Source organism: Melospiza georgiana, unplaced genomic scaffold (genome assembly GCF_028018845.1).
Source record: "Melospiza georgiana isolate bMelGeo1 unplaced genomic scaffold, bMelGeo1.pri scaffold_29, whole genome shotgun sequence".
NCBI lineage: Eukaryota > Metazoa > Chordata > Aves > Passeriformes > Passerellidae > Melospiza > Melospiza georgiana.
In genome coordinates this window covers 7,350,086-7,373,909 of record NW_026652215.1, presented here as the reverse complement: position 1 = coordinate 7,373,909, position 23,824 = coordinate 7,350,086, and the positions used below count along the sequence as shown (strand labels likewise).

At 51.0% G+C, this 23,824-nt stretch overlaps 1 protein-coding gene and 1 pseudogene across 1 annotated transcript; one reads left to right on the top strand and one right to left on the bottom strand.

Moving 5' to 3' along the window:
* The window catches only part of LOC131096410 (zinc finger protein 208-like), a 1,316,393-nt pseudogene that overhangs the window by 444,083 nt on the left and 848,486 nt on the right, over positions 1 to 23,824 (bottom strand).
* LOC131096474 (olfactory receptor 14J1-like) lies at positions 9,161 to 10,093 on the top strand. Its single transcript, XM_058044812.1, has one exon. It carries the CDS (start codon positions 9,161 to 9,163, stop codon positions 10,091 to 10,093), a length of 933 nt encoding a protein of 310 aa, XP_057900795.1.

Genomic DNA, 23,824 nt, shown 5'->3' with positions numbered 1-23,824 from the left:
TTGCACTGGGAGGACACTTGGCTGGTTATCCTTTTGGTTTGGCCCCAATTTTCTTCTTATTTTTCTTTATCACTTAAAAACACCTGAAATAGGACTAAAATGAAAGATATTGATCAAAGACATCTTAAGTTCCATCAGTTAACAGTTACTTGAGCAGGAATTTATTATTTTGGGGCATATTCTGGAAGATTTGTGGGTTCTTGGGGGATTTCAGGAAGTGTTCTCCACATCTTTGCACTCCAAAGGTCAAGATGGATTGATCTGTCACCTCAAAACAACTGAGTCCCACTGAAAACACCACAATCTTACCCCAAAAGGCTCAATCCAACTTCGAATTGCCTTGTTCCCACCTCAAAAAAACTCTGTCCCATGCCAAAATTACTCAGTTCCATAGCCTCCAGGATGAGATGGGGTTGGAAGGAGATTGGGAGAAGTGGCATACAAATTTGAGGGTGTGGGATCAGGATTGTGTAGGTCTGGGTGTATGTGATCTATTTTGATAGTAAATTAAACTTTCAGAATTATTGATTTCTGTCCCATTCCTTTTCCATCAATTCCGGTTTGTTTTTCAAAATGCCACCTTCTCAGCTGATTGTGTTTGTGCACTCCTTTCTCTCCTGCCTTTCTTTCCATGCTCTGTTTCTCTCTCATTGTCTTCCTTGACCAAGGGCAGCTCCCACAAACGACCCTGTCCTGATTTATTTCCCAGTCCACGAGCTACAACAACCATGGGAGAAGTTATGAAGGCTGGCAGTGAAATATCACTGTAGGATCTTGCTCCACTTGGCTTTCAGCCCTTTCTTGAGAGCTTTGTCTTCAAGGGCAGGAAAATCTTTTCCTGGCTGGGAACTGGAATTCCAGCCCCTGGCAGTGTGTGAAATGGATCCCTTAAGGGCATTTCCGAGGCTGGGCATTCCCAGGGTGCTGCTCCGGCCATGCCTCCCAAGGAGCTGTGCAGAGCCAGGGCACAAGGTCCACAGCTCTCTTGTTCTGCAGGGCCACAACAGCCCCTGGTTCCATGAGTTTCCCTACTGCCAAATGCGGTTCCTTGGTTCCCATGGATGTGTCACCATGGATATTTGGTGCCATGAAGTTCTTCAGTGTCACAATGGCCTCCTTCGCTCCATGAGCTTCTGCAGTGTCACAATGGGCTCCTTGGATGGGCAGCGTCACCATGGACCATTGGCTCCATGCAGCCCCGCTGGGTCCCCATGGACTCCTTGGTTCCATAAGGTTCTGGGGGTGTCTCCATGGTCTCCTTGGATCCACAGTGTCACAATGGACCACTGGATCCACGTGGCCCTGCTGTGTCACCATGGCATCTTGGTTCCATGGGACTTGAGTGTCACAATTGACTCCTTCCTTCCACATCACCCCCTCACTGCAAAAAAGGGCCTCTTTGTTCCTTGAGGAACACAAAAGCTTTGTAGAAACAAGGGCAAATCCTGCTTAATACATATGGAAATATTTGTTTGTATTCAAGAGAGATGTTAACGGTGAGGATGGCACCAGCAGCTTCTATCTGCAACAGAGATCCAGGGAAAGGACAGGGACAGAGAATTCAGCTGCAAGACTCAGAGAATTCTGCTCCCAGAGATCATTTCTGCTCACACTTTCCCTTGGAGAAAGGTGACACCATTCCAGGTAGCCTGGACTGAGCAGGTGGTTCCTGAGTGGTGTTTGTTGCTCAGGAAACCTGCTCAGGCTTTTCCATTAGTTCTGGTTTGAAAGAAAAACCAGAGAGAGACTCTAAGTCAGAAATACAATTTATTAGGAAAAGAAATCAATAAAAGAAACTAATATGCATGTAATAATACAAAAGAAAACCACTCAAAAATCAGAATACAAGCTAAAACCCATTTGGTCAGGGTGTTGGTAACAGTCAGTTGGAATGGTGGCTGCAGTCCTCATGGAGGGGCAGATGTGGTTCTGTTGAAGCAGTGATCCTGGCGAAGGGTATAGTCCTCCTCTGAAAATCCAGTGGAAAACGAAATTTCTGGGAAATTTCGTGGAAAGGCAGCTTGTTCTGTCCCAAACCCCAGATTATATCCAGATGGGGATGCATAGCTCCTTCCCCTTGGGCAGAGCATCTCACAATGAGCTGATATCATTCTATGAGTCATGCGGTGGGTCCATTAAACAGAAATGGCTCCTGGAGGGAGTTATCTCTGAGTCATGCAGAATGACATTGATGGGCCCATTAACAGGAGATAAGGAATAAAACAATGCCCCTCCTGGTTTAAACTGCTCTTGAGGATGGGAATAGAATACATCTTTATATTGTAACCTATTGTATGCCACCCTTCCATCTATTACCGATTGAAGGGTGGAACGGAAGAACTTCATATTTGGTGTCATTTTGTGCTCTGCTGGGAGTTTCCCAAGGGCTGGTAGTGCTGTTGGCTTCAGGAACAGTTTGGGTACTGGCTGTGGGACTGAGGGCTTGGTGAAAAATGAGAACGGTTGTTACTCTTGTATTTACAGTCTTTTGCTACATGTCCAGTTTTCTCACAGTTATAACAGTTTCCACTGCCTTTATTAAATTTTGTATTGTGGGGAAGCACATTTGCTGCAACCAGTGCTTCCACTGCACCCTGGCTTGTGGCCTTTGCTAGGCTGGAGTCACGGTCTGAGACTGCTTGGCAAACGCAAGCATCAACCATCTGAGTGATGGTCGGCTCAGGGTCAAGGGGGAGGGCATGCAGAACCTTTCTTCAGTCAACACTGGCATTACAGAAAGCTAATTTGCTAATAAAATAATCACGGACCTTTTGATCACCTACCTGTTTTTCCAGTGCTTTCATAAGGCGATCTACAATCTTGATATAGCTCTTGTCCAGGCAGTGGCAAATGTCAGTGAAGTCACTGTTGGGTGTAGAAGCATCAGGTGTTTGGAGGAGGGTAGACCATGCAGCACCTTTGAGATCTTCCGGTATTGACTGGGGGAGGATTTCAGCCTGATATTTCAGTCTGGTGTAGTCCCTTCCCTGGTAATGCGGTCCATTATGAGTTGTTGTTGCCCTTCTTCCTTAACATAACCTTTTGGTAACTCATTAAGTTTGTTTATCCAAAGTCCTTTCCACAAAATAAACTCGGCAGGGGACAATATAATTTTCGTACACTGTTTTAAATCATACAGTACCATCGTGTGGGCAGTAAATGTTGCATCCAGCAAATTGCTAAAATAGGGAGAACCCCTCCAATAATCTTTTGTGGCCTTTACTAAATCCTTCATTTCCCTGTGGGGAATAGATTCCCATTTAGGTTTTGGCCCCTGCTTATACTGCACAGGTGCCACCTGAATCTTGGATACTACCTCCCAGTCTCCCTCCTTTGCAGCTTTTCTTCGCATCCTCTGCCAAGAATCTTCGGACTCATCCTCACTCTCAGATAAGCTATCATTCTCTTCCGATGTGGAGGAAGCAGGTCTGCTGGCAGAGGCACAGGGCATTTGGCCAACTGGCAACACCCTGTGTTGAAGGCCTTTGGTAGCAAAACTGGCTTCCTTCCAGTTGGCCCCATGTCCAGTTCCAGGGGCGGAACCCAACGTCAAGGTGGGACCTGTCACAGGGGAGGTACGTGGAGCAAAGGCAGGAAATGGGGATGAAGGCCGAAGGGAATCTAAAATGGCTGTCTCTCTCATAGGAGCATTGCCATCTTGTGATTTATAGGAAAGGGGGATTAGGATCAGGGGATGAAGGAATGTGGACAAGGGAATATCTCAGGACAGCATGGCCACTATCACCCTGAGGTGAAGACAGAAAAGGAGAGGAGATGGCAGGCAGCAGATGGCTTGTCTGTTCCAAAGGATGGACTCCATCTCCCATCCTGTTCTAAGGGAATGTGGGTTCGGGAACCTGGGGGGCGGGTTGAATAAACCAGGACAAAGGGTTGGAACCATGAACTCGTGAAACGATCCATTAAATTGAATGAAACAATGGATAAAATTTCCCACCTTTTAAAACCCCTTGTGTTTGTAAAATATAAAGATTTTCTTCAAGACAATCCCAAAACAGTAACTGATAGAATCAACAGAGATATCAGGAAGCTCCTCAAATAACCATGAACACTACCTTTTAAACTCCCCTCAGAAAATTAACTACCCTCTAAATTTAGAAGTCTCCAAAACTTTACAAAAACATCCTTTTCAGCTTGGGAATGAGTATTTCCCATAGCTGCCCCCAATGGAAGAGGGAATTCCCAACCACAGGAACAGAAAATCAACAGCTCAAACCCCTGGGAGCTCTCTGCCACTCAGTCACTCAGTCTCACAGGCACAATCTTCAGTCAAAGTGGAGCTTATGGGGCTGTCAGTGAAGTTGGTCCCATGGATCTTGAAGGGATGGTCAACTTCTACTTTAGTGAGATTTGATAAAACTCTAGTCTCACTTCAGTGTTGTGGCTGACCCAAAGGCGTACAGCTTCCAGTGACATCTGGCTGGCAGGATCACTGCTGAAGATGCTCACAGGAACCTCAATGAATCTGGTCACCGTTCGGGTGCCATGTGTAGAATTGTGACTCTACTGAGGCCCTTGGAGTGTCCAGCACTCATGAGCCCAAAGCTCACTGCTACCTTAGAAAGCTGATAGAATGGGTAGCATGGGCTTTCATATGATCTCCTGCAAACTGGGTTTATTGGTACAGGAACAGGGTACACAGCGGAACAGGCTCCAGGGACAAAGACAGGGTGTAGGCTGAGGGAACAGGGCCTTATATGGGGTAGTGAGGGTGGAGCTGAGGGTCAGGGTCCAATGGATATGGGGGAAAATGGTGCAGAGGAGGGGTCAGAGGTCAGGTCAGCCAATAGGGAAACAAGGGTGAAGGAATGCAGCAAACTAGGGTCAATGGAGGGACACAGAGAGAAGAACATTCTAGGACTAAACAAACATGGGCAATAGGAGTTGAACTAGGGTAATTACACCAATGGGCCAATGGGGTAACATAACATGCCATAAATCATGTGTCTGCAAAGATCAATGGGAGAAGAAAGCATCTCACCCTAACCTGAAAGCCTACTCCTCTTATCTGGAACCAGTCCTCCATGTCTAGGGGATTGAGACTCTGATGGTGGGCCCCTGGGCCTCCACACACCCTCACAGGTGGCCCAGGGCAGGTCTGGAGTGATCTTGGTGGCACGTGGGCTTGGCACACATGTGAGGAGGGTGTCTGTATTCAATGGAGAACTCAGGAGTTTTAGATTACTAAAATACAAAAAGAAAACTCCTCTTAGCCTGAGTGCAGCCAGTTCTCCAAGCTAAGCTGGCCTCAAGTAACAGAGGAGAGACAGGATGGGGTTGGCGAATGTGGAGTAAGGTGGTCCACACAGGGTCAGATCTCAAGGCACAGCTTCTCTGATCACGCCAGACCACTTGAGGAGAGCCCCTGCGTCACTATCAGTCACTGAGTGCTGCGATTACCTCTGCTCTAAAGAGAACAACATACCTTTAAAACAGGAATGTGGATTTATTAGAAGCTCTTTGAAATATTTCTCCATAACTATATAAGAAGAAATTCCTAGTGATTTGCACAACAGAAGATGGAAATCAAGGCAGAGCCATGGTTTGTGAGGACTTGCTTGATCCTCATGAGCCTCATCGTGCATTTGGAGCTGAGCCCTTGAACCTCAGGGTCTGAGAAGAGATTGCACAAACCTTTCCAGGAGTCAAAGACAGACAAAAACCCCAAAGTGTCTTCAGGCATGAATGTGTCCCTCTGAGGTCCATCCCCAACACAGGCTCCTCATGGAATCAAGAGTATTGGAGGCCAGGATGGCATGAAACCCTCTCAGAGACTCAGTGCAGAAAGGAAAATCCAAAGCACCTTAAAAACCTTGAGTATCTCAAAGTATTAATGAGCACTACTGGGTGTCAGTGCAAAGCTCTCAAGGGACTCGTTAAAGCAGAAAATTTGGGCTATGATTGCACAAAGCTCTCACAGACTTTGTATCAAAAGGGAAACACCAAGTACCTTAAAAATTCTGAAGTACCCTGAAGTATTAATGAGCCCCACTGAGTGTTGCTACTGACAAAGCCTCTCCAGAGACTAATTACAGCAGATAATTGGAGGCCATGATTGCACAAACCTTTCAGAGACTCCAAGACAAAAGCAAAACCTAAAGTCCTTTTAAAAACCTGCAGAGAGGCTCCTGGCACAGAGGCAGCTCCTGGCAAGGGCAGCGCTGCAGAGAGACAGCTCTGGCCAGGAGCAGCTCCTGTGCACAGCCCAGCAGGGCTGGGGCACTGCCTGCAGCCATCCCGGGCACAGCACAGGGGCACAGAGGGGTTAAACTCAGCCTGGGCTGGGAGCACAGAGCAGAGCTCACTCAGGGCTCACTGTAGCAGAAATCATCCCAGGTTTGAAGCAGTCATTCCCTGGCTGTGGGAAGAGAAGCTGCCGTTCCTGCAGGGATCTCCTGGAGCTGGCACATCCCACGGCTTTGAGGACCTTTCAGGAGGACTCTCAGAGCTGCTCCAGGGCAGGGCTGTGGCCCTAGGGCAGGGCTGGCTTTCCCTGCACAGCCCAAGGCAGCTCCTGTTGCCAGGCTCTGCTGCAGGGCTGAGCAGCCGGGGCTGCAGCCAGGGGTGCCCAGGGCTGTCCTGCAGAGCAGGGTCCTGCAGCCCAGGGCGCTGTGCTGGGGCAGGGACTCTGCTGCCTGCCAGGGACAGCTCTCAGCCAGCCCTGGCAGCTGCTCCCGGCACGGTGGGGAAGCTGTGGGGAGAAGGAGCCACCCTGAGCTGGGCAGGGGCTGCTGCTGAGAGGGGCTCGGTGGGGCAGGGCTGCTCCCAGCTCCAGACCAGCCTGGGCACAGCTCCGGAGGACACTTCCCAAAGAAGGTAAGCCAGGGATTGCTGGAAAGATCAGGAGCTTTGCTGAGAGTTTTCAATTTCCTACTTGGAGAAGAATGGGAAGGTTGGGGTGATGACAAAAAGATTTTTGTATTTTTTACATTTTATATATTCATAGCTCTCTAAATTACTATCATATAGTTACAATACTATAATCCTTACTTACCTCTATTAAACTCTTAACTCTATTAAACCACTATTATATTCTTATATAGCTTTAATCCTGAATTAAATCTAGTATGTTTCCTTACCTTTCTCTTAATAACCTGACTGTCTAAATATATTCCTAAAATGCTGTATAGTCCTATTCTTTTATATAGCCCTGAAATACTATATAGTATTCTAGGAACTGGACATATAGGAACATTTTGGGTTTTGAGAATGAGCAGAATATGAGCAGTCATTATAAAAAGTGAAGGCAAAGAAGCCTTTGGACCTACTCCAATGGGTTGACCAGGGGTGTGTAACTAGGGAAACTGAATCTCCTTTTGGATGTTCCTGTTAAATATCCTAATGATCAACCTTAATAATTTGTTGAAATCAGGAGGTGGGTGTGCCCTTTCCCACTGGGACGCCTGGAATCTTCCAATAAATGTCTGGGTTTTACTTTACTGTTCTAACACTGCTGCAAGGGTTTTTTTTTTTTTTTTTTTTTTTCTCTCTTTGGATTATAGACAGCAGAGGGATGAGAGAAGCAGAACAGGAATTGTAATCTCAGAATCACAGAACATTTTGAGTTGAAAGGGACACATAGGATCATCAAAGGAATGTTTGAACATTTACACAGACTCCAGAATTGTAACTTTGGGTGGTCAGTCTCTCTGCTGGGAGCCTCCCAAAGGGCCCTCAGCCACTCCTCAGCCCTGGACAGCAGCAGCATCACCTCTGCAGGGCCCAGCAGGGCTCTCCTGAGCTGCCCTTGCCCAGCTGCACACAGAGCCTGCCCCAGCCAGGGCCCTGCACACAGGCAAGTTTCTGTAGGGCCCAGCCAGGGCACACAGGCTGGGATGGGCTCTGTGAGCGCTGGCAGGGACAAGGCTCCTCTCAGGAGGGAATGTGCAGGCCCAGGGAGATGCTCAGGGAAGGAGAGGGGGCTGAAGAGAGCAGAGCTGGGGGCAGGATGAGGGCACTGTTGGTGTGTGGGAGGTGCCAGGCACAGCTGGGCACGGGAACACTGTCCTGAGTGCCCGGCTGTCTCTGCCCTGCCCTCTCAGGCACAGCACCACAACATCTTCTCTTGGTTCTGCCTTGCCCTGATATTGTCCCTGTTATCTGCTGCTCTCAGGGAGGTTCTGGCATTTGCAGCAGCTGAGTCAGGCACTGCCCTTGGCATTCCTGCCAGGCAGGGCTGTCCATGGGAATGGGGTGTCCAAGCTTCCCTGGCACCTGTGGGGCTGTGGGCAAAGCAGTCCATGGGAAAGGTGAATGAACTGAGCCCCTCCCTGAGATCCCATCATGGGCACAGCCAGGGATCTCCTTGCTGTGCCCTTCCAAGCTCTGAGCAGCCCTCCTGGGGTGCAAATCTGTGCCAGAGCCTCTGGGAGTTCCCTGAATGTCCCACGGGGAAGGACAGAGCTGCCAGAGCTGAGGAAATGCTGTTGGGTTTGCCAAGGGAGCCGTGAGTGTCCTTGGCACAAGGGGGTGCTGAGACCTTGCCCAGAGACCTTGAGAGAGGGTGAGACATTCAGGGATCCCTCTGCTCTGGGCAGGGTCTGGTTTGTCCCAGGGTGACCCAGGAATGTGATTGTGCTCTGATTGCAGCCAAAGGTGCAAAGCCAGGGCAGTTGGGAACAATCCCATCCAGCCCCTCACCTTCCCTCAGCCACAGGGAATCCTTTGCCTCTCACATCTCTCAGTGGCAAACTCTGAGTGCAGCAGGAATGCTGGGGATTCCTGACCTCAGAGAGCCAGAAATGATGTGTGGGTAGGAAAACAATTCCTAAAAAAACCTTCTGCTATTCATGTCTTATAGGACTGTGAATGCAGATGCTACCAAGCCTGTCTGCATTAGAAGCGATTCCCCTGTCAAATCTTGAACATCCAGCCTTGTCCCTCTGCCACATGGCCACAAACTCAGGGCAGTGGGGCAGGGATATCTCCTTGAGAGCCCCCAAGCACAGGCCTGGCTGCTCCTGGCACACTCAGCCAGCACAACTGGAGCTCAGGCAGGGACATGGCTGAAGGTTTTCCCAGAGCAGGAACAAGGCTACAGGAACAGTCTGCGGGGAATAGCCCAGGCTTGGCTCAAAGCAGCCCATCCTGACTTGTCACTGCCCTTTCTCCATGAACAGGTCTCCATGTTCAGCCCCAGCAAATGTCCAACAGCAGCTCCATCAGCCACTTCCTCCTGCTGGCACTGGCAGACACGCGGCAGCTGCAGCTCCTGCACTTCTGCCTCTTGCTGGGCATCTCCCTGGCTGCCCTCCTGGGCAATGGCCTCATCATCAGCGCCGTAGCCTGCGGCCACCACCTGCACACACCCATGTTCTTCTTCCTGCTCAACCTGGCCCTCAGCGACCTGGGATTCATCTGCAGCACTGTCCCCAAAGCCATGCACAATTCCCTCTGGGACACCAGGGACATCTCCTACACAGGATGTGCTGCTCAGCTCTTTTTCTTTCTGTTCTTCATCTCAGCAGAATTTTGCCTCCTGACCATCATGTGCTATGACCGCTACGTGTCCATCTGCAAACCCCTGCACTACGAGACCCTCCTGGGCAGCAGAGCTTGTGCCCACATGGCAGCAGCTGCCTGGGCCACTGCCTTTCTCTATTCACTGCTGCACACAGCCAATACATTTTCTCTGCCCCTGTGCCATGGCAATGTCCTGGGCCAGTTCTTCTGTGAAATTCCCCAGATCCTCAAGCTTTCCTGCTACAAATCCTATCTCAGGGAATTTGGGCTCATTGCAGTTAGTGTCTGTTTTGGTTTTTGCTGTTTTGTGTTCATTGTTTTCTCCTATGTGCAGATCTTCAGGGCTGTGCTGAGGATCCCCTCTGAGCAGGGACGGCACAAAGCCTTTTCCACCTGCCTCCCTCACCTGGCCGTCGTCTCCCTGTTCCTCAGCACTGCAGCATTTGCACATCTGAAGCCCCCCTCCATGTCTTCCCCATCCCTGGATCTGGCCCTGTCAATTCTGTACTCTGTGATGCCTCCAGCCCTGAATCCCCTCATCTACAGCCTGAGGAACCAGGAGCTCAAGGCTGCAGTGAGGAGACTGATCACTGGATGCTTTCAGGAACATTAAACTACTGGCCAATTTCTGCCAATCACTTGTACTAAAAGACGTCTTTCATACTTCTTGTTGCTTTGGTTGTGGTTTGTTTTTTTTTTTCCTTTGTATTAGTTTTTCATATTGTCCACAAAGAAATGTCATTGTTTGTGCAATTTCTCATTTTGTTTCTCTCCACCTTCCATGTGGCCAGAGACTGTGTCAATGAGGGGCAGCACTCTTGGTGGCTTTAAAGGACCTAAAGGATCTCCCAGCAAAGTTTTCTGCAGTGATGCCCTTTTGTTGCCTTCTCAGGAGCTGCAGCAGCAATGTCTGTGTGCAGAGCTGGGGTCAGATCAGTGCTAGCACAGCATCTCTGGTACTGCTGGCCACACCATTCCTGAGCCAGGCCAGGAGCCATTGGCCTTCTTGGCCACCTGGTCACACTGATGGCTCATGTCCAGCCTGCTGTCCATCAGTCCCTGCGGGCCCTTTCTGCCTGGCTGCTCTCCAGCCACTCTGTCCCCAGCCTGTAGTGCTGCAGGGGTTGTTGTAACCAAAGTGCAGGACCCGGCACTTGGTCTTTTTAAACCTGACCTTGTTGGATTCATCCCCTGGATCCAGCCTATCCAGGTCACTGTGCAGAGCCCTCCTATGTTCCCACAGAATCAACACTCAGATCCAGCTTGGTGTCATCTGCAATAACGTCCTTTGTTTCGTGGAGCCCCTCTGTGTCACAATGGCCTCCTTGTTACACCAGGCCCTGCACTGTCACACTGGTCTCCTTGGTTCCATGAGACCATGCAGAGCAACAATGGTGTCCTTGGTTCCATGGGGCCCCAAAATGTGACAGTTGACCCCTTGGTTCTGTGGGGCTTCACAGTGTCACAATGTTCTCAATGCCCTAATACTGCCTTGTCACCCAGACCATGCCACTGAGTGCCACTGGAGAGGGACAGGGACTCTGCCACCTTCCCCCCTGGCCAGACCATTCCAATGCCCACTCACTCTTTCTGTGAAGAACTTCTTCCTATTGTCCAGCCTGAACCTCCCCTGATGCAGCTTAAGGCTGTGTCTTCCTGTCCTGCCCTCCAGCAGATCCACACTCACACCCAGCTTGGTGCCATCTGCAGTTTGTGAATGCTGGACTCGATCCCCTCAGCCAGATCATTAGTGAAGATATTAAACAGGACTGGGCCAGGCACAGATCCCTGGGGGACACCACCAGTGCCTGGACACCAGCTGGGTGCAGCACCATCCCCACCACTCTCTGGGCCCAGCCTCCAGCCAGCTCTTTACCCTGGGAAGGGTGAACATGTCCAAGCCATGGGCTGCAGTTTTTCCAGGGAATTCTGTGGCTCATGGCTTTAAAGGCTTTGAAGTCCAGGCACACAACATCCACAGCCTTTCCTGCATCCACAGGCAGGTCATCTGGTCATAAAAGGAGACCAGGTTGGTCAGGCAGGACCTGCCACCCCTAAATCCATGCTGGCTGGCTCTCATCCCTCGGCCATCCCATGGGTTCCCTGTGATGGCACTCAGGGTGATCTGTTCCATAACCTTGCCAGGCACCCAGGTCAGGCTGACAGGCCTGGAGTTTCCCAGCTCCTCCTTCCAGCCCTGCTTGGGGATGGGCTCACACTGGCACCTCCAGTCCTCTGGGACCTCCCTGCTGAGCCAGCACTGATGGTAAATGGTGGAGAGCAGCCTGGGGAGCTCATCCACAGCTCCCTCATCCCACTAGGAGGGATCCCATCCAATCCCATACACCTGTGAGAATCTGAGAGGCTCAGCAGGTCACCAACTGCTGCCTCCTGGATTCCAGGGGGGCTGTTCTGCTCCCTGTGGCCATCTAGACGCTCAGGAGAGCACTTGTCCTGAGGACAGCCTTTCCTAATATTGAAAATTGAGACAAACAAGGTGTTAAGTAGCTCAGCCTTGTCTTTATCTTTAGTTACTGTATTTCCTACTGCATCCAATAAATAGTAGAGGTTGTGTTTGTCTGGTGTTTTACTATAATTTTATTTATAGAAGCATTTCCTCTTATTTTTCACAGAAGTGGCCAGGTTAAGCTCTAGTTGAGCTTTCACCTCCTTCCTTTTCTTTTTGCATAACTTAACAACATTCTTAAACACTTTCTGAGTTGCCTGTTCTTCTTTCCAAAAGTGATGCACCCTCTTTTTACCCCTGAGTTCCCACAAAGGCTCAATGGGCAGCCAGGACAGTCATTTTCCTCACTAGATCATGTTTTGCCACACTGGCCGAGGCTCCTCCATCCCCTTAAGATTATTTTCATGAAGTGTGTCCATCCTCCCTGGACCATTTTGTTTTTAAGGGCTGTTTCCCTTTAAAGAATCAGTACCTGATTTGGTACTCCCCAAATCAGCATCCTAAATAGGCCAAAGTCTGCCCTTCCTAATTCCAGTGCAGAAGTTTTGTTGCTGCCCCTCCTTCTTTCACAGAACATTGAAAACTTGATTATTTCATGGTCACTGTGCCCCAGGCAGCCTCTGAGCCCCACATCTGCCACCAGCCCTTCTCTGTTTGTGAACAGCAGCAGACAGAGCTTTCCTTGGCAGTGGGAATGTTAAATTCTGTAAAACAGAAAATTCCTTAACCCTAGTGTAGCATTTAGAAACACCATTATTTATTCAGCTGGATGCACGGGGAACAGCTCCTCTCAAAGCCGTGCATGCTGAGTACAGTAAAGTTTCTGTTTCTATTCTGTATTTTGCACACATATTCATTGATTGCCCTGGACTAAACATGCATATGATAATAATTTCCCCAAAATCATTAACATATTTCTCCTCCCCTTTACCCATGTGCTCTTCTGTCCTGGGGGTCTCTCTGGTGGTCCCTGGTGGTCGTGGACCCCAATGTTCCAGTGGGCCTGGCTGAGCTGGCAGGACAGTGAGGCTGCTGAACTTCCAGTTCCCTTCTCACACAATGGGCACTGTGTGGTTTCCATAGGGCTGGGGTTGTGGAGAACCAGCATTGTGTGTGCTCACATGGTGAAGAGAATTGATCATCTGATAACATGAGGTCACAGAGTGGGCTATGACATCACAGAGTGGGTTAGGTGAGGTCATCGAGCAGCCATGGCATCATAGTCTGCCTTTGTGACATCAGAGATCCAGCTGTGACATCACAGGGCAGAGGTCTGACATCACAGTGCAGACTATTTCATCACAGACTCTGGTGTGACATCAGAGACCAGCTTTGTGACACTGGAGAATGGGCTGTGACATCCCAGAGGGGCTGTGTGACATCCCAGCAGGGCTGTGTGACATCCCAGCAGGGCTGTGTCAGGTCACTGGGTTGGTCACTCTGCCCCAGCTCCCCCTCACAGTTTCTCCCAACAAGTCCAATGCTGTTCATGCCCAGCAGGGTCCCTGTCCCCCAGGATCCCCCCGGCCCACCTGGAGCCACAGCCTCCACCAAAGGATGTTCCACAGGATCCACCCCAGAGCCTGACAGGGGACAAGGGGCCAGGGCTGTCTGACCAGGACATCAAGGACAAGGATTATCCAGATCACTGTGACCTGGGTTGGGTTCCCCAGGGCAGGAAAGATGTCTGGCAGCTGGAGCAGGGTCTGGGAAGGGCCTCCAAGGTGGGGCTGGAGCCCTTGGGCTGTGAGCAGAGGCTGAGGGAGCTGGGCTGGTCCAGCCTGGAGCAGGGAAGGCTGAGGGGCTCCTCATGCCAGCCTGGCAGTGCCAGCGAGGAGGGGATGGAGAACACAGAGCCAGGCTCTTCACAGGGGGCTGGGGGGAGACAAAAGCCGATGGGTGGAAGGGGAAAGAGGGGAGATCAGCCAGGGCATGAGCAGATGAAATGAGTCAGGCTGCTTTCAGCATTTCCTCAACACCAAGAGCAGCCTGACCTCCCTTCTCCATCCACCACTGATAGATTTGCAAATCAGGAATTGTTTGAGCTGTTCTGTCCTCAGTCCAGGACAAGAATCCTGATACAAGAACGTAATTGTGTTTATATCTATCACAGAACCACACTAGTCAAAAATTAATTTTAGTATGCAAATCAGTTGTGAACAGTGGACTCATTAGACATACTGGGACATTGCACATAGCTCAGGGAAGAGGTTGTAATTGTGTAATTGTTATTTTAATGGTGTAATTTTTGTTAAGTTATATCCTGTTCAGCTGTGGTCTGTTGGCTAGGTCCAGTGTGGGCTGGAGGGAGCTCAGATTTGAACAAGGCTGCTCTGAGTGCCAGCCTTGGATGGGGAAAATGGTGGGGTTGGGGTAGGGACAGAGTCTGATTGATTGTCAGCCATGAAAGGTCCTGATTTTCATACCCAGTCAAACTGCATGAGGAGGTACTTGGATTCAATGTCAATTGGAGATTGCACATTTCAATGAATTACTAGTAAAAAAAAATTAAAGGACCTAAAAAAATATTTTCTTGCTGTTTTTTTAAATTCAGGGAATTCACATTGAATTGGCTTCTGAAATCTGACTAATTAACCACACATTTGATTTGAACGCTTAAATCAAATTATTCCCAGAAGCTTAGCTTGTTTAGCTGTTCTGAATGTTAATGAGCCCTGGGACACTGAATTCCTGCACTCAAGAGCTGAAGGCTGAACAAGCCTCTGCAGCAGGAAAATTCAGCAGCAGCCTCCAAGTTGCTGAGGATGTCAGCAGCCCCCACTGAGGCCATCCCTGCCCAGAGACCGTGGGGGAATGGGCAGACAAGGAGAGCGTCCCTGGGGCTGGGGCAGCACAACTCAGAGGCAGCAGTGGCTCCAGCTGGGAAATGGAGTGTGGAATGGGGCTGGGAAAGCCCTGCCTGGGCTGGGCCAAGCAGGACACACAAGCCCTGACTTCCATCCAGTAGAAAACTCTGTCAAGGAGATATTTAAAAGGAATTACAATTGTTTCTGTATTCTGAATTGGACTTCCTGGAGAAATACCAACAAGAGATCCTCAGGAGCTCAAAACAACAAAACAGTCTTTACTGGTAACTTTGGAAAATCAGAGAATTTTTGGCAAAAGATTTAATATGACATTCAATCAACAAAGAACACTTCTTAAAGCACTGACTTGGCCCATTCAACTTCACAAACGCTAAGCTATTTGAATTTTACATTACTCAAATTTGCAAAAGGACCAAAATAGAAGAAAAGCACAGAAAGAGAGAGAGGCAAAAAGGATACAGAGGAGCATACACAGACGTACCAACTCCTGGATTCCAGTAGCGTTCAGATGGAAATTCCAAGAGGAGGTAGGGTCAAGATGTGTGCTTGCCTTGTGGTCAGCCTTCAATACCCCTTGGTCTTCCTGGGCCCTTCCCCCAGGTGGGACTGTGGGTCATTTGGTCCCTCAGGAGCTGGGCTGGGGCTGCAGAGGTGGCTGTGGAGCATTGCCTGTGCTGTGCCAGGGACTGGCAGCCACTGCTGGGCTGGGATAGAGGCTCTGGGGGGATTGGGGTTCCAGGGCAGGGCAGGGCTGGGGTTCCAGGGCAGGGGAGGGCTGGACCTGCCCCTTCCTCCCCTATTGGAATAAGATCCCAATATTACCAGGTAGATTGTGCCTGGGCTCGTCTGACCCCGGCTCCTGGGCCAAAGGCGGCAACTGTGGTGTTTCACCTCAGAGACACTTTTGGCTGGCTGGAGAGTGCAGCTGAGCGCCAAAACAAGTCCAGGCTTGTGGAAACTCAGTTTGCCTCAGGTAGGAAGGCTTCAGGCTAAGGTGAGGAGGAAAAGGAGACAGATTCTGCCGGAGGGTTAATATCAAGAGTTTATTCCATGGTCACAGACGTCTGAATCTTAGGTAACAGCTCCAACAGAATCCCGACCGCATGGCCTGAGTGACTTTTTAAGCTCCGGGGGGAGGGGGAGGGAAGAGACAGGTTAGCCACCAACCAGGTGGGAGGGGCAGGGTCTCAGGCAACGATGACACCCAGACAGACCAATGACCTCTGGGCACAGGGGCATCTTTTGAACCTCACCAACCACACAATGGCCTTGCTGGAATGTTAAGACTGATTGACAGCCCCGCAGGGGGCGAGGGGGAAGGGGAAGAGAGATATTACCACACCTGGGAAGGGGCTGGGAAGTTTAAAACAGGAAATTGCAACACACTGCAACACTCCCCACACATGAAATGTCTTGAGCCAAGAAACTCCTCCACTCTGTCACAATAGGGAATACTGGAGGTGAAATCCCAATTCTGACCATGGGCACCTAGATAAGAAGGACGGTTCTTTTCCATAGGAATGAAAGCCCCAGTTCTCAGTAAATTTCTGGTTTGATTGTTTGGATTCTGTTTGGTTTTGTTGTTGCTTTGTTTCCTTGTTGTGCCTGAAGTGTCCAGTCAGGAGCAGAGTGACTCTTACCAAGGAACTTTGTGCTGCTGTCCCTTAATATTCAGTCTGGTTTTTGCTGCTCCCTTGCTGGGGATTTTTTCAGCAATCTCAAGGCCTCGTTCATAACAGGGTGAAGGAGCCCTGGCCCAGGCTCTGGCCCTGAGGGACACGGGGATGCTGCCGGGGGGTCCCTGTCCCCCTGTGCCACCCCCAGGGCCCTGGCCCCCCGTCCCCATGTCAGGCTCTGGGGTCGATCTCGTGGAACATCCTCTGGGGGAGGCTGCGGGGCTGGGAGCGGAGGGACCCAGGGGGACAGGGGACCCTGCTGTGCACGTGCAGGTTGGACTGCTCTGGGGGGAGCTGTGAGGAGGGCCGGGGCAGAGTGACCTCCCCAGGGACATCACACTGCCCCCGTGATGTCACACAGCCCCAGTGATGTCACAGTGCCCCTGTGATGTCACACATCCCCTGTGATGTCACACATCCCCTGTGATGTCACACTGCCCCTGTGATGTCACACAGATCCCTGTGATGTCACACATCCCCTGTGATGTCACACTGCCCCTGTGATGTTCCAGAGCCAACTCTGAGACGCCACGCTATGATGTGATACAGCTGCTCTGTGATGTCACAGAAGTCTCTGTGATGTAAGAAAGTCACTTTATGATTTCACAATCTCTACTGTGATGTCACAGCCTGTTCTATGATGTTACACAGCCACCCAGTGTTGTCACAGCCCACTCCCTGATGTCATAGAGCCACCTTCTATGATGGCAGGATCTGCTCTATGGCATCACACCCTACTCTATGATGTCACTGCCAGCTCTGTGATGTAAAAACCCCCCTCAGTGATGTCACAAAACACTCTCTGTGATGTCATACTGACACTCTGTAAGGTCACAGCACATACTTTGACCTCACTGCCAGCTCTATGACATCATGCAGCCATGCCATGATCTCACAGCCTGTTCTGTGATGTCACTAAGTCCCCTCTATGATGCTGTAGCTGCTCAGTGACCTCACACAACAAACTCTGTGATGTCACAGCCCAATCTGTGACCTTACACAGCGCACTCTGTGCTGTCACACAGCCCCTTGCTGACATCCCAGCTGCTCTGAGCCTCTGTGACACAGCCACAGAGGTGCTGCTGTGACACAGCCCCCTCTGGGCCATCCCACAGCCCCTGCCAGTGCTGAGCCCCTGTGAGCTCTGTCTGTGCCCTGCTGGTGTCCCTGAGGGGCCCTGGCAGTGCCCCAGCCCTGCTGGGCTGTGCACAGGAGCTGCTCCTGGCCAGAGCTGTCTCTCTGCAGCGCTGCCCTTGCCAGGAGCTGCCTCTGGGCCAGGAGCCCGGCCCAGCTCAGCAGCACAGACACAGCACAGGGACTTTAATGAGCCTCTGGGGCTTTGGTGCTCTTTGCATCAGACCCAGTCCCTCAAAGTGTGCTCCAAAAACCTTCTCAGGGACTCAAAAAGAGGGTGAAACACTGAAGTTTCTCATACTTTAAATAGATCCATCTGAGAGACAGGACTGAGAAAATGTCCCCAGGTTCCAGGTAGAGAAGAACACTGGTGGCAGTGATGACAGCAGGGGACAAGCAAGGGAAAGGTGTCTCTGCTGCTGAGCAAACCTTCGCCTCTGTCCCTGCAGGCTGTCGGTATCCCCGGCTGCCCCACCTGGCTGGGCCCTTCCTTTGCTGACAGCTTTGCCTCCTGCCTGCCTCTGCCTGCCCACACAAAGCCTGGGGCTGCTCCAGGCTCCTGCTGGGGACGTGCTGCACCACAGCCCTGCTCTGACAGGGAAATTCCTTTCTGCTGGTGTTCAGTCTGGACCTCCCAAGCTGCACTTGGTGCTATTAGGTCTTCTTCAGTCTTATTCCTACTATGAAGAAAAGCTCCAGCCTCTCTGAAACCACCCATCCATCCCTCCCAGGCTATTCCCTTTCAGTCCTCAGTCTCTACACCACTGACCACAGAGGCCGCAGACTCTCCCTGCTGGTTTTGTGATGAGGCCTCCAAACCCCATTCTGGGAGATTTTTGAGTCCTCTCCAAGGTCTGTGAAAAGGTAAAAATAGCATTCGAAGTTATTTTCTCCTAAATCCTACTGTGACAGAAAATGGGTCAGTATCTTTAAACTGAATGGGGACAAAATAACATTTGTTAGAAGGAGGAAATATTTTACAATTAAGAAAGTGGCAGGAAACTGCAGCTGTTTTTCCAGAGAAGTGGATTCCCCATCCCTGGAATTGTCCAAGAGCAGGAGCTTTGTGCAACCTCTCCCATTGAAACCCTCTCATCCCCAGTGACAGAATTCCTGCATTGTGGGTTCTCTGATGTGCTGGGTGCCCTCACAAGGCTTCTGGCCAGAATGTCTGCTGAGGGCAGCCAGGCTGCTGCAGGGGCAGTGACCTCACAGCCATCACCATGGCAGCCCTGTCCCCTGGGCCTGGCTCTGCCCTTTCCTCTGCCCCTGCCTTGGCTCTGCTGCCATGAAGAGTTTTGTCATTAATATCTTGTCCCCAAGGTGCTGGGGCCAATGGCTTCCCAGTCAGGCTCCTGGGGCAGAAGTGGCTTTTCAGAGCCCAGCCAGGAATGAGCCCTGAGGCAGCAGCTCTGCACTGGTGGCCACCAGGCCGGGCTGCCAAGGGAGGCTTCTGGCCATGGCCTGCAAGCAGCTGCTGCTGCCAAGGTGCCTTTGGTGCCTCAGGCTCTCCCTGGCACAGCTCCCAGCACGGCACTCTGCCCTTGTGCCCGAGCCCTTCCCTGTGCTGGGGCTGGCCTGGGGCTTTTCCTGCAGCAGGACCTGCCCTGCTGATTGCACAGGAAAGGCAGTTCCTGCTGGAGCAGGAGGCTCTGCCTGCAATGGGCTCCAACAACTCCAGCAAGGACCTGTTTGCAAAGCCCCCAGTAAGCAATGAAGGAGGGGAGTCACACTGCTTTGGGGGTGAATAATGCTGAAACCAGCCTGACTCCTCCATCCCAAAGTTCAACATCCTCAGAGCAAGCTGAAGCTGTGGCAGAGCTGGAAAAATCCCCAGAGAAAGGAACAACCAAGTGACACCACTGAGAGCTTCTGCAGAGCTGCTGAGCTGGCCCAGCCTGGGCACATCTGACTGACAGGGCAGCACCTCAGACGAGAAAAGCCCCATCCCAAATTTTAATGGCAGCATCTCCTGACATTTCCCTTCTTGAGGGGTGTGGGGATTCCTCCCAGCGGTGGGGACACCCTGAAGGTCACTGCTGCAGGCTGAGCCAAAGGGAATTGCCCATGGTCATTGGTCTGGGGGAGTGACATAAATCTCTGCTTAATTACAGATTTTCCTTAATACAGTTGCTTTGAAATAATTTCCTAGTGCTCTGTATAATATATTTTACGTCTCTTGCATCCTGGCATGAATATTTCTGATTAAGGATATTTTGTCTAATCATTACCATAATAGAGAAAATATATTTATATAAATATATCTGCCCATGACAGGAACCCTGTGAGTGTCTGGGACATCCCGGCTCTTTGGCAGCCTGGGGACTTCTGGGATGTCACTGTGGAGCCCCTGTGAGTGCCTGTGACAGATCGGTGCCTTTGCAGCACAAGGTCCCCTGGGATGTCACCATGGAATGGCTGAGACTGCCTCTGACCACAGGGCTCTTTACCATCCCCAGAAAGCCCTGGGAGGTCTCCATGGAGCCCCTGTCTGTGCCTGTGACATTCCAGCTCTGGAACACCCTGGAGACTCTTGGAAGGTCCCCAAGGAACCCCTCCAAGGGCCTGTGACAAATCTGATCCTAAGCAGGAAACCATCACCAGCCTCCTGTTGCTATGGTCAGTTTCCATGGCAACCATCCCCAGCCCCCTGTTGCTATGGGCAGTTTCCATGGCAACCATCACCAGACCCCTGTTGCTATGGGATGTTTCCGTGGCAACCATCCTCAGCCCCCTGTTGCTATGTTCAGTTTCCATGGCAACCCTCCCCAGCCCCCTGTTGCTATGGTCAGTCCCTCGGCAGCTCCATGGAGACCCCATGCCAGGGGTGGTTGCCATGGACACCAGCTCAGGCCCTCAGCCAGAGCCTGTTGCCATGGCAACCATTGGCAGCCCCATCCCCAGGCTCATGGGATCCCAGAACCACAGAATTGGCTGAGCTGGGAGGGACCCATCAGGATCCTCCAGTCCAACTGCTGGCCCTGCACAGGACACCCCAACAATGCCAGCCTGGGCCTGGCAGTGCTGTCCAAACGCTGCTGCAGCTCAGAGAGCCCTGGAGCTGGGACCCTTCCCTGGGGAGCCTAGGCAGGGCCCCAGCAGCCTCTGGGCAAAAACCTTTTCCTGACATCCAACCGGAGCCTGCCCCGACTCAGCTGCAGCCGTTCCCTCCACTGCTGTCCCTGGGCACCAGAGGGAAGAGGTTCCCACAGCCCCAGCCAGGGACCCGCTCCCAAGGCTTTTGCCATGGCCACCAGGGCTGGCACCAGCTGGGATGCTCGGTTTCCAGGCGCCGGGGTTCAGGAATGGGATTCCCCAATTTCCTGCTCCTGCTAAAACCGCGCTGCCCTCACTGCCCTCCCGACTCCCATGGAAAGCACAAAAGGCAAAGATCCCGGTCTGGGATAAGAACAATTTATTAGGAACAGGAACAAGTTAAGGGACAAACAGAACTGAAACAATATTGATTACAGAAGGGGTAAATGAAACAGTTTCCTGGGAAAACTAAAACACAACTCACTGGGTCTTCCTGGCCACAATTTCCCCTGTTTGGAAAGGACACCCTTCTTCTCAGGGAGAGAGAGAGTGTCCCTGTTCTGCACCTGGAAATTCTCTGAGGTGGGAGTGAATGTAATTACACAGCCATGGCAAGACCCTCATGGTTTTCAATGCCACATCTTGACACTGGTAGGGGCAGGGAAAGGGACTGGTGTCTTCCCAGCATGGATCATGGGGAACATGGATCACCAGGGTTCTTCCCAATGTGGGTTCTCCCATGGGGGATGAAGCTGTTCCTGCATTTGTGGCATTTGCAGGGATCCCTTACTGGTGGCTCCGTTGGTGTCTGGTCAAGTGAGAGCTGGTGGTGAAGCTCTTCCCACATGTGGCGCATTGGTAGGGCCTCTCCCCAGTGTGGATGCGCCGGTGCTTGATGAGGTCGGAGTTGTGCTTGAAGTCCTTCCCGCACTCAGGGCAGAGGAAGGGCCTCTCATCTGTGTGAATCCGCTGGTGCTGGAGGAGATTGGAGCTGGTCTGAAACCTCTTCTGACACTGGGGACACTCGTAGGGCCTCTCCCCAGTGTGGATGCGTTGGTGGGTCACAAGGGCAGATCTGTAGCTGAAGCCCTTCCCACACTCCCCACACTTGTAGGGCCATTCCCTGGTGTGGATCCTCTGGTGGCTGATCAGGTGGTTGCTCTGCCTGAAGCTCTTCCCACACTCCCCACACTTGTAGGGCCGTTCCCTGGTGTGGATCCTCTGGTGCCTGATCAGGTGGGAGCTCCGCCTAAAGCTCTTCCCACACTCCAAGCACTTGTGGGGCTTCTCCCCATCATGAAGCTGCTCATGGACCACCAGCTCTGAACTCTGGCTGTAGCTCTGCCCACTTTCCTGGCTCAGGGTGGCTCTTTCTTCTTCAGAGCACCCTGGGCTGGGTTTGGAGCCCCTCCTCATGGGGGATGTCTGAGGTTTTTCTTCCCTGTTGGATTCCTGTGCGTTAAAATCACTCAAAATGGCCTCTTTCACGAGGTTATGCCATGCAGATTTTTCCTCCCTGGTCTCCATCCTCAGTTCCTTCCCTGGGGAAGGAAGGACAAGGACAGGATGGGATTTGCCTCCATGCCAGAGGGAAGGTGAAGGAGATTCCCCCAGTGCATCCCTGGCAGGATGGCTTTGGCAGCAGGGTTGTCCTGCAGCCAGGGGCTGTGCTGGGCTGGGAGATGGAGCAGGAGAGAGAGGGATATAGGAACTGACTTCCTCCTCACCTATCTGGGTGTCCTGGGGATCCTTCCTCTTCCTCACAGTCTCCTTATCCATCCAATCAAGGTTTGGGAATGGGAAATCCTGTTCTGGGAAGAAAACAAAGGGTGCGCACATTGTCTTTTGTACTGGTTTGAAGGCAAACCTGGGGAGGGTCTAAACCAGAATTACAATTTAAAAGAAAATGAAGATCAAGGCAATGATACAGAAACACTGCCTTAAACGGACAGAGTCAGGATATAACCTGACACCCTGTTGTTCAGGGCGGTGGCAGCAGTCCCATTAAATGGTGGTTGCAGTCCTGTTGGAGAGATGAACACGATTCTGTTGAAGCAGTGATCCTGTAGAAGGGTCTGGTCTTCCTCTGGAGGCCCAGTGGTGGTTCTGGAGCTCTTGTCCTCTGGCAATCCAGTAGGCGAGCTGCTCCTGGTGTAGCAATGTGTCAGCTTATATCCAGGTAGGAATGCTTGGATCCTCCCCCTGGGCGGAGCATCCCACAATGGGATGATGGAATTTTATCAGTTCTGCAGTGACACTCAATGGCCCATTCACAGGAGATATCTCCCCTGGAGGGCGTTATCAGGGCTGAGTCATGGAAGAGATAAAGAACACTGCCCCACCTGTTTATAGCAGTTGCTGAAGGTGGGGATTGAAAACATGCATTTGGTTACATCTTGCATGGCAACCTGAAACAGTGGGGTAATCCCTGCTCAGGGGGTGAACACCACCCCCCTTACCCAAACTGGCTCAGCTGTAAAACCCTCACCCTGGGAATGCCAGGCATACAGGGGACAATGTCACACTTGGGAGGGGAGGGCTCTTTTTCATGTCATTCCCTTCCTGTCCCCCCTTTTCTATCCCATTTACTTTTCAATAAAATTCATTTTGGGTTTGGTCTCATTATCACCTTAATTGGGGCAGAGGAATCTCTCTAACACTTTTCTTAACCAGACTCACCAGACTGTGAAATTATTTTTGCACAGTGAGTTTAGGCACTGTTCTCTGACCCCAAGTGCCTTTGACAACAGCATGGTTCCCTCCTCTGAGGAAGTTGTGGTTCTCTCTGGAGGAACTCTTTGAAACTGGGCTGCAGATTTCTCTGAGTGACTTATGGGAGAACCAATGAGGTAAATCGCCTTTGTGGGCCTGGAGAGTAAAGAAAATATTTTGTTGTCCTTCTATTACAGCGACCTGATGAAGGTCTTCAGGGTGAGAGAAGTGGATGAGAATCTTGGTTCATGATCAGAAGGCTGGATTTATTGATATATGATATATAATACATTATAACTATACTAAAAGGAATAAGGAGAAAAGTTGCAGAGGCTTGCTAAGCTAAGAATAGAAAGAAGAGAATGAATAACAAAGTTCTGTGTCCAGCAGAAAGCAAGGACCAACTCTCCCGTGAGTGATCAGCAAATCCAAACACTCACAGAAGACCAATCACAGATGCTCCTGTTACATTCCAAATCAGCAGATAATTA